General features: G+C 37.5%; 1 protein-coding gene and 1 pseudogene across 4 annotated transcripts in view; one reads left to right on the top strand and one right to left on the bottom strand.

Moving 5' to 3' along the window:
- Positions 1-20,448, top strand: part of LOC136828276 (mediator of RNA polymerase II transcription subunit 15-like) — a 207,695-nt gene that overhangs the window by 184,613 nt on the left and 2,634 nt on the right. For all 4 annotated transcript variants that reach the window (XM_067086152.1, XM_067086153.1, XM_067086155.1 and 1 more), the window contains exons 4-6: positions 1,790-2,599; positions 15,816-15,905; positions 19,768-19,869. In XM_067086152.1, coding sequence (XP_066942253.1) covers positions 1,790-2,599; positions 15,816-15,905; positions 19,768-19,869 — 1,002 coding nt within the window. The remainder of the gene's footprint in view (positions 1-1,789; positions 2,600-15,815; positions 15,906-19,767; positions 19,870-20,448) is intronic.
- Positions 3,860-5,584, bottom strand: LOC136827589 (uncharacterized; annotated as a pseudogene).

Consider the following 20,448-nt stretch of genomic DNA (forward strand, 5'->3'; position numbering starts at 1 on the left):
TCCTGTCGGTGGCCTGAGGATGAGTCATTTTCTTGGGGTGATTCAAAGGCGAGTCCGTTCTCAGGGATGAGGGGGTGAGTCAGTGAGTCAGTTCAAATGGATGAGAGGGTGATGATGCAGTTTTTAAAGGAGATAATCTGTTCTCAGGGATGAGGGGATGAGTGTATGAGTCAGTTCAAATGGATGAGAGAGTGATGGTGCAGTTTTTAAAGGAGGTAATCTGTTCTCAGGGATGAGGAGATGAGTGTATGAGTCAGTTCAAATGGATGAGAGAGTGATGATGCAGTTTTAAAGGAGATAATCTGTTCTCAGAGATTAGAGAATGATTCAGTGAGTCCGTTCAAATGGATGATAAGATGATGATGCAGTTTTTAAAGGAGGTAATATGCTGACTAATTATCAAGGGATTCTGCAGAGATCAGCCAATTGACAGTTAACTAGATCCAGTTCTCAAGCAAGATAAAACTAGATGGTTCTATGGATCATACAGTGATGAGATTATTCTCAGTGATTATTCAGTGATGTCTCTATTCTCAGGGATGTTGAATCAGTGAGTCACTTCTAATTCAATTTCTAAGGATGATGCACAGATGAACCACTGATCACAGACATGCAACTGGCGAGTCAGTTCTGCGGAAGGATAAATGAGTCTGTTTTTGGGGATGATAAAATTAGTCAATTTTTTATGATCTTTTATAGTCAGTTAAGTGATGGCCTAACTTTCAACGATGATTAACCAACCGATGAGCCAATTCTGAGATGAGTAATCAGCTGATATGTCATTTCTCAAGAATATCAAAATGAGTCAATTCTCAGAGATGCTGAAGCGATGAGTCAGTTCTCGATGATATTCTTGGCTTTGCCATCAGACCTTTACATGTTGTCCCTGTGGAAGGGAAAGATGTTAGTTCCTTAAGTGGTATATTGATTCATTAGCATAGGTGGACCGAGTTTCATTATGCTGAGATGGAGGTGCCACTGGGTTTGTGAATGAATGAATGAATATAGAATTTAGGCCAAAGGCCAAGCACTGGGACCCATGAGGTCATTCAGCGCTGAAACGGAAATTGACAGTAAAAGGTCTGAAAGGTGTAACAGGAGGAATCAATTGTAAGGAGAGGGTGGAAAGTAGGATGGAAGAAGGAGAATATGAAAGGAGGTACAGTAAAAGGAACGAAAGGGGTTGCAGCTAGGGGCCGAAGGCACGCTGCAAAGAAACTTAAGTAATGTCCTCAGTGCACCGCATGAGGCGCACTGACGACACTACCCCCGCTACGGGGACCACCGGGTTTGTGATGAATTCTGTAAAACTCTCCGCAGATACCTGGACTGACACACATTAAATCAATGGGTACATAACAGAATGAGCAATTAAAGGACAGAAAGGGGATTTTATAAAGAGGAATGTCAAGAACTTTGACTTTATGAAACACGGACATGGCATAATGAGCTAACTAATCGAAGCCTTGAGGAGCAGGTAGCAACAACTGACGCTTTTCAGTAGAGAAATCTGTAGATAACTTTAATTAAAAAATGCTTGCTTTGAGTATCAGCAGCTTTGTTCTTTGAGCTAAGACTGTCAGACTGTCAGTACGTTCGTAACGCTTTTGCTCTTTCGCTCTCTCTCATAAACTTCATAAAACCCTTTTGTAAAGTAAATTTCTCTGGTAATACTTAAATTACTCTGTTCTGTATCATATAAACCGATCACTGATCACTTTTAAAAGTCTGTCATTAACTGAACCAACATTGGCCCAGAGCAAGGAATTAGATGAACGTTTTCCAACAGGCAAAAATGGATCAAGTTCAAATGCAGCAACAGCACCAACAGCAACAGACGGTCATGCAGCAGCAGCAACAGCAACGGCAGCAACAGCAGCAGGTCACATCCTCAGTTCAAATGAAAACGGTAAAACAGGTACAGGAGTACCAGACGTATGAGCAACAGTTTTCCAGCGGATCTCACGGGTCCTACCAGTACCAGCTTCCTCCCCAGCAACAACAGCAATCCTTCCAGTACCAAACGTCCCACCAGTCCGTGTCCTCCTCCGGCCACCAGCAGCAAGCCCCACCCCGTGGCATGGAACACCAAATTCCCGTCCAAATGGCCCCTCCTGGAGCGACGGCCCACCAAGGGCCGAAGCATGGCGTCCCCACCCCATTTGCCAGCATGAATAGCATGACACCCCCCCAGCAGAATGCATCCCCCGGTCAGTATGCCTACCAGAATGTAGCCCCCCCTCCCCAGCAGTTTTCGAACCAGAATGTAGCCCCTTCCAAGCAGTTTTCGAACCAGAATGTAGCCCCTTCCAAGCAGTTTTCGAACCAGAATGTAGCTCCTCCTCCCCCCCAGCAGTTCACGAACCAGAGCCCAGTCCCTCCCCAGCAAGCCTTCCGGAATGCCGGCCCACCTCCAGCAAACCAGTATGCCAGTCAGAATGCCACTCCTGCCCAGCATGCCAGTGCGGATGCTGCACAGACCTTACAGTCAGCCAGTGAGAAAGTCTGTGAGCCTGTCTATACCTCTGGAACGACCCTGGATAACCCCGACGGATACACCTCCGCTTACAATACGATCCGGGGAGAATGGCCTCCGAAGGTAAACGTATATTGCATAAAAACAAAACTAAAAGTGGTTCTCTTGTTAAACTGTTGACATGAAGTGTCTTTGCTTACAGACTGACAGTACATAATACGTGAGTGGCAGCCAGAACTTGGGGGGTGGTGGGGGGGGGGGACATAATCACACAAAAAACAGCAAGGTAATCACGATCACCTTGTTAATAATTACTTGATAACACCTGTTTAAAAATGATAAAAAATCACCATAGATTCTCATCTTTAAAAATTGCATCAACAGCTTAAATTTGGTTATCTTTACGACTGTTCGCAAGTAATTTTACTTTTAATTTTTATAATGATTTTAATATAGAACATATTTGAGAATCAGATGCATCAAAGAAATATCATTTTAAGCAATACTTTTGATAATTCCGACTATTTTGAGCTTAAATGCACAGAAGAGCATTATTTAATATTTGAAATTTGGATTCATCTTTTGAAAAATTCGAGTTTATTGTTACAATAGGTTTTTTTTCTGGAACAATTATGGATAAAAATGTATATCAGTACTAAAAAGAATCACAATAGACAATGATTTACCCAAGCGCGCTTACAGATTTCCTAGTATATGTGCTTAAATAAAGTTTACAATTATGTATAATAATTAGTTTAGCTAAAATTTTATACATGTGTATTTGTGTGTGTGTGTGTATTTAGGCAGCATATCAACACCGATATAAAATGTAAACTATAAATACTACATACACGCACACACACACATACAAACTCACACCCTCACATACACATATACGCACTTACTCCTCCGTTTATACTAAGACATACATAATATACTGAAATATCTCCTTTCTAAAAAAAAACACCCTTTTAATTTCTGATTCTTCATTCCTATAGCATGGCTACCGCTAAGCACTGATTATGCAAAACTATTTCTATCCCTACTACCTTCCCAGATTAATCGTCTGCTCTGCTTATTGCAAAGCCTCAGTAGGAAACTCTTGACGGGAAATTAATAATAAATATTAATATTAATCATTCTCTTTCAGGAATATGTTTTAAGAAAATAATGAGGTATCTATAACGTCTACTAACATCTTCTTGAGGTTGATAACTATAAGATTTTTATTAGACTTTTGCTATAGATGGTCGATTCTGGTGCAAAGGTAAGTTAAGGTGTCTTGCTTTGTCATTTTCAATGATACTTTTGGGGCTGTCATTATCTCGTAAGGCAAATATTTCTGAGGGTGACAGGGTGACGGATCACTATGGTGGTCCTGTAGTCGGGGAAGCTCCTTGGGTTAACTTTCGAAGAGAGAGTATTGCATGACTTTCGAAAAGACAGTTTTGCAATACTTTGGTTCCTTGGATTTCCACTCAGCTTTCGAAGAGAGTATTGCAATACTTTCGTTCCTTGGATCTCCGCTTAACTTTCGAAGAGAGAGTATTGCAATACTTTCGTTCCTTGGATCTCCGCTTCCCTTTCGAAGAGAGAGTATTGCATTATTTTCGTTCCTTGGATCTCCACTCAGCTTTCGAAAAGAAAGTTTTGCAATACTTTCGTTCCTTCCTTGGATTTGCATTATTTTCGTTCTTTCGAAAAGAAAGTTTTGCAATACTTTCGTTCCTTGGATCTCCGCTTAACTTTCGAAAAGAAAGTATTGCATTATTTTCGTTCCTTGGATCTCCACTCAGCTTTCGAAGAGACAGTATTGCAATACTTTCGTTCTTTGGATCTCCACTCAGCTTTCGAAAAGAAAGTTTTGCAATACTTTCGTTCCTTGGATCTCCGCTTAACTTTCAAAAAGAAAGTATTACATTATTTTCGCTCCTTGGATCTCCGCTTAGCTTTCGAAAAGAAAGTATGGCATTATTCTCGTTCCCTGGATCTCCGCTCAGCTTTCGAAAAGAAAGTATTGCATTATTTCCCTTCCCTGTATCGCCGCTCAGCTTTCGAAAAGAAAGTATTGCATTATTCTCGTTCCTTGGATCTCCGCTTAGCTTTCGAAGAGACAGCATTGCAATACTTTCGCTCCTCGGATCTCCGCTTCCCTTTCGAAAAGAAAGTATTGCAATACTTTCGTTCCTTGGATCTCCGCTCGACTTTCAAAGAGACAGCATTGCAATACTTGCCTTCCTTGTGTCTCTATCTCTCGGTCGATCAAAATGATCATTGCATGCACTGGCATCATCCACGGCGGGCGGGCGGGCTAAGTGGGTGACGCATATAAACTGGGCGTGTGGCTAAATTCGGCGGAGGGACCTTCTGTTGCCAAGTTATGGGGGGTTGTTTGTGTGTCCTCCCGAAAGAGCTGGGCTAAAAGGGTCAAGCATGCTGGTTTGATTTCGACATGACGTTCAACTCTGTAAATGATTTAGGATACACTAAATTTCCCAAGGCAAATTTTGATGTTTATGGACCAGAAAGACCGATTCAAGGTGGAATATACGCGCATATATTGTTTAATACATGATATCAAGTACACAGGAAAAGTTATTAATTTAAATTCTGAACGCACGCCCATATATATATATATATATATATATATATATATATATATATATATATATATATATATATATATATATATATATATATATATATATATATTATCATATGTATGTATGTACGTATGTATATAAGTATACATAGATACATACGGACGTATATGTACATATACATCCATATATGCCTTTACGTGTGTGAATTAATTTAAAATGTAAACGTGGTTCTATAATTTTATAATCAATATTTTCCATTCTTCCCTAAACCTCCCCCTGTTCAAAAGTCAAAGCTGACAGGGGTCAGCTGAACAATTTATTTTTATTATGCCCCATTCAGTCTCGCTGACCTGCCCAGTTATCGTTCTGTCACAAACAAGTTGAATACACAGCGACTTTTGTAAAACAACCAGTGATTCTTACGGTTTTGTTCGTTATCTCTTACTGTCATCACTTGTTTTTCAACAAGTTGAATTGACAAATCCGAGTGACTTGTTGGTGACATGTTCAACCAGTGACGCCATCTTACGGTTTTAAAAATGATGCATTTGCCGATTTTGTTTATGTGTTGCCGACATGTTTGTCATCGACTTGTTTTCAACATGTTTGTAACATTGACGCTATATGTTGCCGACATGTTTGTAACATTGACGCGATATGTTGCCGACATGTTTGTAACATTGACGCAATATGTTACCGACATGTGTTTATGACATTGTGTACTGCAGTGTGAACACACCCTTGGATTCAATCGAAAACACACTAGCACAGGCTCTTGCTTGAATAAACAGCCCTTTTAGACTACTTTTTGGTTTTTGGTAGACTAAGACGGCCTTATGCCAGCACGGGCTCTTGTTCCTAGGAGCATTCCATTTCGACGAGAAATTCTAATTATTTTTTTATCAGTGAATGTGAGACGCAAAGTACCGCTAAGCATCTTATTTTAAATGTAGCTTTTTTTTAACATTTCAGTGCGTGGTTTGTCAAATTAAAAATAGGATTAAATTTAAGAGAAGTAATATAACTCATAAGGAAAAAGTATTTGCGTCTGAGAGAGAGAGAGAGAGAGAGAGAGAGAGAGAGAGAGAGAGTGAGAGAGAGAGAATCTAAAACGCCTCCAAAACAGTCCTTATCTTACGGGACCATTAGAATTTTATTTATCAAAAATATGGACGACATTACTGAGAGAGAGAGAGAGAGAGAGAGAGAGAGACAGTCAAAAACGCCTCCGAAGCAGTCCTTATCTTACGGAATCTTTAGTATCTTATTTATCAAAAATATGGGCAATATTACTGAGAGAGAGAGAGAGAGAGAGAGAGAGAGAGAGAGAGAGAGAGAGAGAGAGAGAGAGAGAGAGAGAGATTTTTATTTCAAGGAAGGAAATGAGCGAGCGATGTTAATTTCCGTCATGAATTTTTAAAACTGCCCCTACGTTGATATGAGAGTGACAGACCGACACACACACAGACATACGGACAGATTTCAGAGATCAAAATGAGTTATCAAATATGAACTTCCATCATGAACTGATTACATTAAAATTCGTCCGGCGACCTACAGTAATCCCCTTTGGAAGGCAATACGTGCGATTAATACTTTGTTTTGCATCTTAGCGGATTTCGTTTTCCATTCTCGTGACGTTAACGAGATTATGGGTCAAGTGGATGAGATGGAGGTTGCATAAAAAGATGTGAAAGCGTAATAGATAGTAGCTATATCAAGTTATCAAAACCTTAGCTATTAGATATATATATATATATATATATATATATATATATATATATATATATATATATATATATATATATATATCTATATATACGGACCTAGCATTAATATTATTGCGGCATCAACGGAGTGTTGTAACTTTTAATCAGTTCCCCTTTTTCCTGATAATCTAATTCCCTGCAGGGGACAAGTTTCGTAACAATTATCCAATATTCATTACATCAAAGAGAAGCTGTAGACTAACTCGGGAAGGTTTCTATGTCACAAATATGAATATATTATTACTTACAAATATGAATGTATTATTACTCAGAAATATGAATACGTTATTACTTACAAATATGAATATAATAAGGTTTCCATTTCACAAATATAAATATTTTATTACTTACAAATATGAATATATTATTACTTACAAATATGAATATATTATTACTTACAAATATGAATATATTATTACTTACAAATATGAATATGTTATTACTTACAAATATGAATATATTCATACTTACAAATAGTAATATATTATTACTTACAAATAGGAATATATTATTACTTACAAATAGGAATATATTATTACTTACAAATATGAATATATTATTACTTACAAATATGAATATATTATTCCTTACAAATATGAATATATCATTATTTACAAATAGGAATATATTATTACTTACAAATAGGAATATATTATTCCTTACAAATACGAATATATGATTACTTACAAATAGGAATATATTATTACTTACAAATAGGAATATATTATTACTTACAAATAGGAATATATTATTACTTACAAATAGGAATACATTATTACTTACAAATAGGAATATATTATTACTTACAAATAGGAATATATTATTACTTACAAAATCACAGGATACGTGTAAGACCGTTCACCTCCTGTGCCTGTATAGGCGATTGTGTAGATATGTGTAGAATGTACCCACTCTTTGAAGAAATGAATGTTATTAGATAATCATTAGGTGATCCTTTCCCTACGCAGATAGAGGAATTATTATTATTATTATTATTGTTATTATTATTATTATTATTATTATTATTATTATTATTATTATTATTAACAGTAAAACTTTGTTACGAGAACATTTTAAAAGCATAAGATCGGACTTAATCTCTAATAGCATTCAGTAAATCCTCTTATAATAATTTAAAAGCCGGTTTATACCTCAGCATTCCATTAACACAACGCAAATGTTTTTTTTTATTTTTTTACTTAAAAACTCTAAAGCTGCGGCTTTGGTATAACGGAACTGCGATGTCAGCAACATTAAATGAACACCATAATATTCTTTGGAAGATTAAATTTCAAGTCAATGGTTACTTTGGTGTGTTTGTTTTATATGAATAGGTTTCATCTTCTGAGTAATAATAATAATAATAATAATAATAATAATAATAATAATAATAATAATAATATAATAATAATAATAATGTTACAGTGCTGTGTTTAGCTGCTACTCGAACAAGCGTTTGCTTTGAACAGAAGAAAATATGTCGATAACTTGAAAATGTGTTCACCGTAAGATTATACATGCAATTCTTGTATATGTATATATACTGTATATGTAGGTATATATATATACATATACATATATGTATATGTATATATATAAATGTATACATATAATATATATATTCATATAAATATATATATATATATATATATATATATATATATATATATATATATATATATATAATTCATATATATTATATATATATATATATATATATATATATATATATATATATATATATATATATATATATATATATATATATATATATATATATATATATATATACATAAATAAAAACATCTATATAAATTGAAATTTGGTCGCTATTTTCTCTTTAAATCTTCTATTTAGATTTGCTCTGTAAATTGCAAGACACGTAAATGTTCCAGTCTCTCGAACCTTCGCCTATATAAAATTTCCGCTAATTTGTACTTTCGGTTATGCCTAAAAAACCCACCCATCTTAATGGATCGTTAGAGAAGGTGATGGCCCCATCAAAATACGGAAGGGGAAGTTGATGGGAATCCGGAATTGAATTATGGGAATATGTTATTACTAACACCTTACGAGTGCAAGTATCGTCTCGAAATTCCAGTGTTTAAGGAAACTGGTTTACTCTCTCTGGTTTCAGTGCACCTCATGCGGTGCACTGTAGGCATTACTTAAGGTTCTTTTGCAACGTGCATTCCTTAGGCCCTTAGCTGCAACCCCTTTCGTTCCTTTTACTGTGCCTCCTTTCATATTCTCCTTCTTCCATCTTACTTTCCACCCTCTCCTAACAGGTGATTCATAGTGCAACTGCTTTGAGGTTTTCATCCTGTTACACCTTTCAAACCTTTTTACTGTCAATTTCCGTTTCAGCGCTGAATGACCTCACAGGTCCCAGCGCTTGGCCTTTGGCCTAAATTCTATATCCAATTCAATTCAATTAATTTAATGCACTAATTTCACCAGATATTAACGCAAAATACCATTTTGTCGAGTAATGTACAAATCAAAAGAAAATTTAGTGGGCAAAATTTTTTAATATCAGACAAATTCTGTAAAATATCAAGAACCGATTTGGAAAAATATAAAACATGATGATTCCCTTCCCTTCCTATCTCGTTGTAGAATAATGGCACAGAGGAAAAACTAAAGATAGAAAGAACAAAACCTAAAAAAAAAAAAAATTTTATTCACATTTATGTAAAGAATTTGCTCTGCCTTGAAAAAATGTCGGGAGAAATTTCCAACAAGTAAATAATGCGCCGAAGTGTCTTCGGCGCAATCGAGTTTGCTGTACAGTACAGCCGCCACAGCGTATACTCAAGGCCACCGAAAATAGATCTATCTTTCGGTGGTCTCGGTGTAATGCTGTATGAGCCGCTGCCCATGAAACTTTAACCACGGCCCGGTGGTGGCCTATCCTATATCGTTGCCAGAAGCACGGTTATGGCTAACTTTAACCTTAAATAAAATAAAGACTACTAAGGCTAGAGGGCTGCAATTTGGTATGTTTGATGATTGGAGGGTGGATGATCAACATACCAATTTGCAGCCCTCTAGCCTCTATAGTTTTTAAGATCTGAGGGCGGGCAGAAAAAGTGCGGACAGAATAAAGTGTGGACGGACAGGCAAAGCCGGCACAATAGTTTTCTTTTACAGAAAACTAAAAATGGAAGTGTTTTGTTTCACATGAGATATATTTTTTTATCACGAGATCATACTCTAGAAGGAATTTATAAAACATAAATACATACATATATATATATATATATATATATATATATATATATATATACACACAAAACTATCTTCACGAACTAGTATGGGCAGATTAATATTGTTAATATGCAGAATCTTTGCATCATTAGATTATGATCCACTGAAAATACAGTAGATTTGTGAATAAATCTACGGGAGCCACACGTAAATTTTCACTTCCCGTTGTTGTTATTATTATTATTATTATTATTATTATTATTATTATTATTATTATTATTATTATTATTATTAAATTCTGTAACCACTGTTGGAAAAACAACGGAGAGAAAACGAGAGAAATATAGAATAAACTATAGAATAGTATTAACAAGGAAAAACAATTAAAATGAAGCAAAGATACAATGAAATTAGATTCATGATGTTCTGAATGAACAAATTCACATTTGATATTCCGATACTCAGGTCAAATTTTAACCAGTAATTAAAAAACAAATACCGGACGAAATTACTAACTACACCTAAAAAAAATAAAACAGATATTTAATTACTGCCGTTATGTACTCGATACACTTTTAGTTTTCTGAAAAGAAAACTATTGTGCCGGTTTTGTCTGCCCGTCCTCACTTTTTTTCTGTCCGCCTTCAGATGTTAAAAACTACTGAGGCTAGAGGGCTGCAAATTGGTACGCTGATCATCCATACTCCAATCATCACACATACCAAATTACAACCCTCTAGCCTGAGTAGTTTTTATTTTATTTAAGGTTAAAGTTAGCCATAATCGTGCATATGGCAACGATATAATCCAGGCCACCACCGGGCCGTGGTTAATTCCATTGGCCGCGGCTCATACAACATCATACCGGGACCACCGAAAGAAAGATCTATTTTCGATGGCCTTGATTATACGATGTACAGAAAACTCGATCGCGCCGAAGAAACTTCGGTGCATTTTTTACTTGCTGGTGATGATGAACGAGTAATTGAAGACACAACAAAAATTCCAACACCTAATTCTGACTGAAATAAGAAATAAAAAGAGAGAAAGGGAGGGTCGTGGGTTTGAGTGGGTTATAGAGAGAGAGAGAGAGAGAGAGAGAGAGAATGCTGTTGCTACCCTGAATATTCAGCCAGCCATGTCTGGTGGAACCTCAGATATATATAGATCTGGTTTGGTGTAAATCGTTCTTTTAGGAAAATGCCTTCAAGGAGCAGGGTCTCTTCATTGTATAGATAGCGCAAGCGTGTTCATTTGCGTTTGCATTTTTTGGGGGAGTCTTCATAAAACGTATTTATTTGTTTGAATTCTTTTGGGAGTCTTCGTAAAACATTACAGATGCATCTGATTCTTTGTCGTTATTGTGGATGTTTTGAATTTCTTTGTAGCTAAGTTTTAATGTAAATCGTTCTTTTAGGAAAATGCCTTGAAGGAGAAAGGTCTCTTCATTACATATATGGCGCATGCGTGTTCATTTTATGTTTGAATTTTTTGGAAGCCTTCATAAAACATTAGGTATGTTTATAATTCTATGACATTATTGTAGATATTTTGAGTTACGTTATCACGTAGGGCCACGAATTAGTGTCTCAGTAGGGTCACGAATTAGTGTCTCAGTAGGGTCACGAATTAGTGTCTCAGTAGGGTCACAAGAGCCACGAATTAGTGTCGTCTCACTAATTAGGCCACGAAAATTAGCGGACCTCGAATTAGCGTCTCACTGGGGCCACGAATTAGTGTCTCACTAGGGTCACGAATTTCGTCTCACTATGGCTACTAATTAGTGCCACTAGTGCCACGGAGTAGTGTCCCAGTAGGGCCACGAATTAGTGTCTCACTAAGGCCTCTAATTAGTATCTCAATAAGGGCACGAATTAGTGTCTCACTGGGGCCAGGAATTAGTGTCTCACTGGGGCCACGAATTAGTGTCTCACTGGGGCCACGAATTAGTGTCTCACTAGGGCCACGAATTAGTGTCTCACTAGGGCCACTTGGGCCACGAATTAGTGTCTCACTAGGGCCACGAATTAGTGTCTCACTAGGGCCAGGAATTAGTGTCTCACTGGGGCCACGAATTAGTGTCTAACTTGGGCCACGAATTAGTGTCTCACTAGGGCCACGAATTAGTGTTTTACTTGGGCCACGAATTAGTGTCTCACTAGGACCACGAATTAGTGTCTACTAAAGAGTAAATACAGAGAACATCTTGTGTATTGCACCGTCTTACACGGTATAAAATCCAGTAGGAAATGTTCATTTGTATGTTACGTATCAAAGATATGGCTAGCATTACTAAGAGAGAGAGAGAGAGAGAGAGAGAGAGTCTAAAACGCCTCCGAAACACTCCTTATCTTACGAGTTCTTTTATATATTACACAGTGAAAATATGGACAACATTACTGAGAGAGCGAGAGAGAGAGAGAGAGAGAGAGAGAGAGAGAGAGTCTAAAATTCCACCGAAACATTTCTTATCTGACGGTTTCTCAGGAGGAAAAACAATGTAATTCGCTCTTTAATGGCGATATGAACGTAGAATGAAGAAAGATCTCTCGGAAACCATATAAACGAATTTGACCATAATATAGCTATAGCATTTCAGGAAATGAATATAATACAATTGGTTTCTGCGATTTTTTCGTCTCAGCCGGTATGGAAGAGTCCGGAGCTCCACGTCTGGCCTAATATCCCTTCCAACAAACCTTCCAGAAAACCAAATAAAAAGAAATGGATTCTTGAGTCGTATTCTTGCGAAGATTTATAAACGGTAAACATTTCTGTATCCTTTCCTCTCTTGGGCGTTCGTTTATTCATGAAGGCGAGTTCAGAAAAATGTTATTTGGTATTCTGTTCCCACCTTTTCGCTGAGGCGACATTATCTAATCCTAGGAACGGGAACCGCTCGTAGAATTATTCAGACTCCCCTTTGTCAAGTAAGGTTGCTTATTTTCCAGGCTGAATAAGAAGTATATACTGCCATAAAACGGAAAACTGCAGTATCAGCAAAATTTTAGAAATTGAGATATGCCACCTGTTGGGCTCGTGAAACACTAATACACAAGTTATTGTAGTTTCAGAATGATTCTTCAGATGCTTTCCACTAGTATTTAGGGGGTCCCATTTGCAGTATCCGCAAAATCAGCAGTAAGACAACGGAAAACTACAGTATCTACCACTCATCTGCAAAATTTTCGAAATTGAGATATGCCACCTACTACGCTCGTGGAACACTAATACACAAGTTACTGCAGTTTCAGAACGATTCTTCAGTGCTTTCCTAGGGTATTTAGGGGGTCCCATTTGTAGTATCTGCAAAATCAGTAGTATGGCAAGGGAGTATCTACCATTTTTCTCAGTTCTGTATTTTTGCAGATAGTGCAGTCTTCTGTTTTAGGGCAGTATAGACCAGTGGTTCTCAACCTTTTTTTGACCCATGCACCCTTTCACCATATGTCAGAATGTCATCCTCCCCCCGACCCCCTTTCCAAAATTGTCTGCCTCATAAGGTGCACTCCAAATAATATGCAGCAAAATACTAACACAAAAACACTAGCTAGCAGAGAGAAAGCCCAGAGTGACCTCTCAGTAGTGCGGACCGGTGCAAACTGCGTTTTGTGAGGTCCTAGAGCCAGTTTGAGCCTGCCAATCTGTGGTCAAAATTCCCCCCTGGTTGAGACAGCATACAAAACACCATTATATATTGGTTTTGTTGATAGTAAGAGGAAAAACACAACTGTAGCTTTTTATAAATGTTATAAAAGATATGTTCACAGGTAAAAAGGTAATATTATTCATGGATCTGAGTAATATTACCTATACTATATATAGGTAATATTATTCATTGATCTTCTGTGTAAGCTCCCGGACTGGCTCAGGTATCTTGTGCTTCTTTTCGGAGCCATAGGAGCTCATTTTAAGCTGTCGGAATGTTTCTTATTGAAAGCTAGTGATTTCAGCAGGCGTTGGGAATGAGGTTGCTAACCTCACGCCCTCTCACTGATGGATGGTCATTGCAGCAGATAAAGAAGCTTTTGTTGTGACATATGTATGCACACACACATAATTATATATATATACACACATATATATATATGTGTATATATATATATATATATATATATATATATATATATATATATATATATATATATATATATATATATATATATATATATATATAAAGGATGGGTGCCGTGGTTGACTGGTACAGTTTACAGTTCCTGTTCCTGCTAGGTCTGTGGTTCACTCCTGGCGGCGTACAGCCCACAAATCCAGCCTGATATAAAAGGGGGTATCATTGTCTTCTGAGATGAAGAAAACGGGTTAAAGAGGCTTGCAACCTCACCTCAGAAAGATCTGCTAAGAACCCAGAAAGCTGTACCCTTCTGGTGTACCAATTTATGTTGATAGAAATAAACATATGCAAAAAAATCACCAGCATGAACTGACGTACATTCTGATGCGAGTCTGGAAACCAAAGCTGATTCGAGTCCCATTCAGCCCCCTCCAACTCTCTCGGAATAAAGGAGCAAGTTCGGAAGGCATCGGCAGGAATTTTGAGTAAGCTTCGCACAAAGGATCTAGACGAATAACGATGGTATTTGTGGAGAGGAAACATCTAAAGGCGCATCATTTTTTGTGGCAGGAACCAGCCGCAACGACGCTATTTTAAGAGGACTCGCCTTCGACATCAATATTCTTGGGGAAGGAAACTTTTCCGGCTGCATTTCCTAGCCCGGAATTCTGGATGAGTTTGGAAAAGAAGAAGATTCTGACGCAGACGACCGCCAATCGGATTTGGAGTCAGAGGCTCGCCCGATTCCTCTTTGACCTGCTTATTTTGTTATTTGCTTTATCCATTTATCCTTTTTAATGTTAGTGTTCTGTGTAGATGGTCCATTTACTTAGTAAGGTTTAGACATTTGATAATAGATAATTTAACCATTACTTAGTAAGGTTTAGATATTATTTAATAATAGAAAATTTAAACACTTGCAAGAAATTAAATAGGAAAAATAGCCAATACTTCTGTTACAATAATAATTTCATTGATTTACGAACTTCCATAGGATAGAAGTTTGCATCCTGGTTCAAAATTGTATGTGAGACAAAGGCATTCTTGCAGTACAGTATCAAATAATTACTACAAAAGTCATGACAGATACTGAAATGTAGCCTGAAAAAATGAATAATGATATGCACAACACTTAAGAAAAGAAATCTAAAATCACCTTGCATCATTATATAAAAGAAAAATATTATTTTGAAAAAAAGGCCTATAAAAACAAAGCAATTACTGTGAAAGTCATGACAGTTCCTATACTTAAGAAAATAAATCTGAAATCGTCTTGCATCAGTGTGTATAAAAAATATTATTTTGAAAAGTAAAAAGGCTATAAAAACAAAGCAATTACTGTAAAAGTCAGGACAGTTCCTATACTTCAGAAAAGAAATCTAAAATCATCTTGCATCAGTATGCATATATATGTATGTATATATATATATATATATATATATATATATATATATATATATATATATATATATATATATATATATATAAATATAAAAGAAATATTATTCTGAAAAATAAAAAGCCTATAGAAAAACTTAATTTCAAACAGAAGAGGCGGAGTTGTATCGCCCTGGGGCACACCAGAGCAATAATTAAACCAGTGACAACCTCTTTGCCTTAGGATAAGCGCATAACGTCTTCCTTCATTCGTTCTTCTTCTATTATTTCTTCTTCTTCTTTTCCAGGACCAAACCGACGGACCGAACCTCACAACGACTTATCCTTCATCCTTCAAGCTGAGGGACCAGCCATCCTTCCAAACGGCACCTGCCAGGGTGAGTTCAAAGAAGGATTCAGAGGATGTGTAATGACTTGGCATTCTCTCTCTGTCTCTGTCTGTCTGTCTCTCTCTCTCTCTCTCTCTCTCTGTCTCATTATGACGTAATGAGAGACACCAGCTCTTAGGATATCATTAGATGCTAGATGCTCTCTCTCTCTCTCTCTCTCTCTCATAACGACGTAATGAGAGACACCAGCATTGAGGACATACATCAGAAGCTGCTCTCTCTCTCTCTCTCTCTCTCTCTCTCTCTCTCTCTCTATATATATATATATATATATATATATATATATATATATATATATATATATATATATATATATATATATATATAATATATATATATATATATATATATATATATATATATATATATATAATATATATATCTTTTCTCTCTCTCTCTCTCTCTCTCTCTCTCTCTCTCTCTCTCTCTCTCTCTCTACCAAAATTCATAGATATTAAATATAGGCAGGTGAAACTATGAGTGTAATGTTGATCTGTATATTTTTTTGGATGAAAAAATACATATTTTGAGCTGACGTCTTCCAGCTCGGGGCCTCCCTTGTCTCATCATTGATCCCTGCCCATTTACGAGTCTTCACAGTGAAGGTAACATTTGCCCGATAAACAAAGATATCAATTTTTTTTTTAGTTTTCTGTAAAAGAAACTATTGTGCCGGCTTTGTCTGTCCGTCCGCACTTTTTCTGTCCGCAGTTTTTCTGTCCTCACTTTTTTCTGTCCGCACTTTTTCTGTCCGCCTTCAGATCTTAAAAACTACTGAGGCTAGAGGGCTGCAAATTGGTCTGTTGATCATCCACCCTCCAATCATCAACCATACCAAATTGCAGCCCTCTAGCCTCAGTAGTTTTTATTTTATTTAAGGTTAAAGTTAGCCATAATCGTACGTCTGGCAACGCAATGGGACAGGCCACCACCGAGCCGTGGCTGAAAGCTTTATGGGCCGCGGCTCATACAGAAAACTTAAATTTTACCTGTTTTTATTAAACAGTCTTACACCAGTGTTGTAGATTTCTGATGTTTACCAAGAAGCCATCTATATATTACTGGTTTCCATTTAACGAGATACTCCTAGCTAGTGCCGTCAGTGCACCTCACGCGGCGCACTGTAGGTATTATACTTAAGGTTCTTTCCAGCTTCCCTTCGGTCCCTTAGCTGCTGCAACCCCTTTCATTCTTTTTACTGTACCTCCGTTCATATTTAGTTTCTTCCGTTATTACTTTGCACCTTCCTCTAACAAAAGGTTCATATTGCAACTGCGAGGTTTTCCTCCTGTTACACAATTCAAACTTTCTAATTCTCAATTTCACTTTCGGCGCTGAATGACTTCATAGGTCCCACCCCTTGGCCTTTGGCCTAAATTTTATATTCGATTCCATTCAACGAAATACATGGCCACATTTCAAAAAAATAAAGCATAGCCTATAGAGGGATTTCCAAACCTACCTACAGTTGGTAAAGAAAAACAACAGCTACAAAAAAAATCTAAATAAAGAATGTTGCTCAAGAAGACCTCATGTTATAGTTATAAATTTAGATATTTTATCTTACGTATTATTTCTGAAAGGAGGCGTCTATTAAGAAAGATTGACTGGCCACAAATAAGAAAAAGTAAAAAATTGGCCGAAGATTCTTCAGCGCAAACGAGTTTTCTGTACAGTTCTGCAGCGTATAATCAAGGCCACCGAAAACAGATCTATCTTTCGGTGGTCTCGGTATAATGCTAACTTTAACCTTAAATGAAATATAAACTACTGAAGAGGCTAGAGGGCTGCAATTTGGTATGTTTGATGATTGGAGGGTGGATGATCAGTATACCAGTTTGCAGCCCTCTAGCCTCAGCAGTTTTTAAGATCTGAATGCGGACAGAAAAAGTGCGGACAGAATAAAGTGCGGGCAGAAAAAAGTGCGGACAGAAAAAAAGTGCGGACAGAATAAAGTACGGATAGAAAAAATGCGGACAAAGTGCTGACAGATAAAAGTGCGAACACGAAAAAGTGCGGACAGAAACAAGTGCGGACGGACAGACAAAGCCGGCACAACAGTTTTCTTTGACAGAAAACTAAAATCACCAGTAATGTTACCACCTCTGGTCACGCTCTCAGCTTCGGCTGCAATCGACGACCGCCCTGTTATACTCGGAGTCACACTTGCTCTTGAATTGTCCTATGCAAAATAGGTCTAGCAACGTTAACTCTCGCGTTCAGTCGGCGTGCAAAGCTATGTCGTATATATTCCACGCGTTAATCTTTGAAATTAAAACTCGACTAAAGTGTCCGGATTTGGGTCGAGAGGAGGATACGAAATGGGAAATTGGCCGGTGAAAGCTTGTAGAGAGAGATAACACGAGCGGAAGCGTTGTTGTTTCAGTTTTAAAATTGCATGGATGATCCCCGTTCTGCAACGCGTTCACTGTGTGTTCATGAGAGAGAGAGAGAGAGAGAGAGAGAGAGAGAGATGATTATGAACAACGCTGCTGTTCCTGGAATAATCTAAATATCAACTTTAAATTTCTGTTCGGAAATAAAATCCTAGACCTATCCATGTAGCCACGACAATTGTTGCCATATTTTGCGAGAGAGAGATAGAGAGAGAGAGAGAGATGATTATGAACAAAGCTGCTGGAGTAATCTAAATATCCTCTGTGAATTTCTGTTCGGAGATAAAATCCTAGACCTATCCATGTAGCCACGGCGATTGTCGCCATATTTTGCGAGAGAGAGAGAGAGAGAGAGAGAGAGAGAGAGAGATCATTATGAACAAACTACTATTCCTGGAATAATCTAAATATCAACTTTAAATTTCTGTTTGGAAATAAAATCCTAGACCTATCCATGTAGCCACGACAATTGTCGCCATATTTTGCGAGAGAGAGAGAGAGAGAGAGAGAGAGAGAGAGAGAGAGAGAGAGAGAGAGAGAGAGAGAGAGAGATGATTATGAACAGAACTGCTGTTCCTGGAATCTAAATATCGTCTTTGAATTTCTGTTCGTAGATGAAATGCTAGACCTATCCATGCAACCATGACAATTGTCACTATATTTTGCGAGAGAGAGAGAACGTCTGTTCGGATAAAATCCTAGACCTATCTATGCAGAGTCACCATATATTGAGAGAGAGAGAGAGAGAGGGAGAGAGAGAGAGGGCAGGGCGTCGTTATTGATTAAGTAGGATATTTGTTTTCCCCTTGACAGCTCGAGTCTGGGAGGAGGTATCGGATGATCGCTAATGAAGAAGGGTATATAGTCTTGTTAAACGGGATAATGGCTGGAACTCGAAAGTCAACTCGTATTTCCAAACCCTCGTAGATCCTTGATCACATTACAAATGCTGTTACAGCCCCTACAAGAGTTAAAGAGCCCTAAACCATTTTCCAAAAGATCCGAAACCCTTTCAGGCGCGTTGTTCGTTTCAGAAACTGCGATTGGAAATCAAAACCGAATTCATTTTTCCATTCTGCCAGTGGCTTGGAACATCGAATCGTATTTCCTTATTTTTTCTTTGTCCTGTTGGTTGGATCTGGTGAAATCCATTTAAGAGAGGAAAACGAAAAAATAATAGAAGTGGAATCGTGGGAGGCAGGTTTAATGAAATGCAAATCTCCAGACGAATTACCTAAACCATTTTCCAAGGTTTTGACATTACGAGAGCCTCCTCTTCTGGGCAAGTAAAAAAAAATGGTAGAGATTCAATCAAAACAGGAAAGAAAACAATTGGAAAAGAAAGAAACATATTTTGAGGGACAAGAGTGGTGGGTGTTGGGGTGGGGTTGGGTGGTGGTGAGGAAAGGAGGTCAATGTCAACATCGAGAGTAAATGAACAAACCATTTTCCAGGTTGTGACATCCCAGCCCGCCTTCAAGATAACGCAGCCCATCAGGAGGAGAGGAGACGATAAGTGGCCACCCAAGGGAGCTGGAGAACCCACACAAGACGAGGTAAGCGAAGCTCTCTGCGTTTAGAGAACCAAAGCGCACAGATGTCTTGATAAGCCTGTGTCTTTAGCGAGAATCAGAGCTCATAGCTGTGAAAGTAATCCTGTCTTTAAGACTGTGAATTTCAGAGCCTAGGAGCTTACAGCTGTGATAATCCTTTTTAACAGAATCAGAGCCTGATGTCTCTTTATAGAGAATCAGAGCCTCACAGATGTCTTTAGCTAGATAAGACTGTGTAATCATGTCTGTAACGCGAATCAGTAAGATGTTTCAGAAGCCTGTGTCCTTATAGCTAAGAGCTTGCTGTGAGTAATCCTGTCTTTAACGAGAATCAGAGCCCACAGATGCCTCGATAAGCCTGTGTCTTTAGCGAGAATCAGAGCCTACAGATGTCTCAATAAGCCTGTGTCTTTAGCGAGAATCAGAGCCTACAGCTGTGAAAGTAATCGTGTCTTTAACGAGAATCAGAGTCTACAGATGTCTTAATAAGCCTGTGTTTTTAACTAGAATCAGAACTTACAGGTGTCTCAGTAATCTCGTCTCTTTAACGAGAATCAGACCTTACAGATTTCTCAATAAACC

The sequence above is a fragment of the Macrobrachium rosenbergii genome, chromosome 42 (assembly GCF_040412425.1).
Source record: "Macrobrachium rosenbergii isolate ZJJX-2024 chromosome 42, ASM4041242v1, whole genome shotgun sequence".
Lineage (NCBI taxonomy): Eukaryota > Metazoa > Arthropoda > Malacostraca > Decapoda > Palaemonidae > Macrobrachium > Macrobrachium rosenbergii.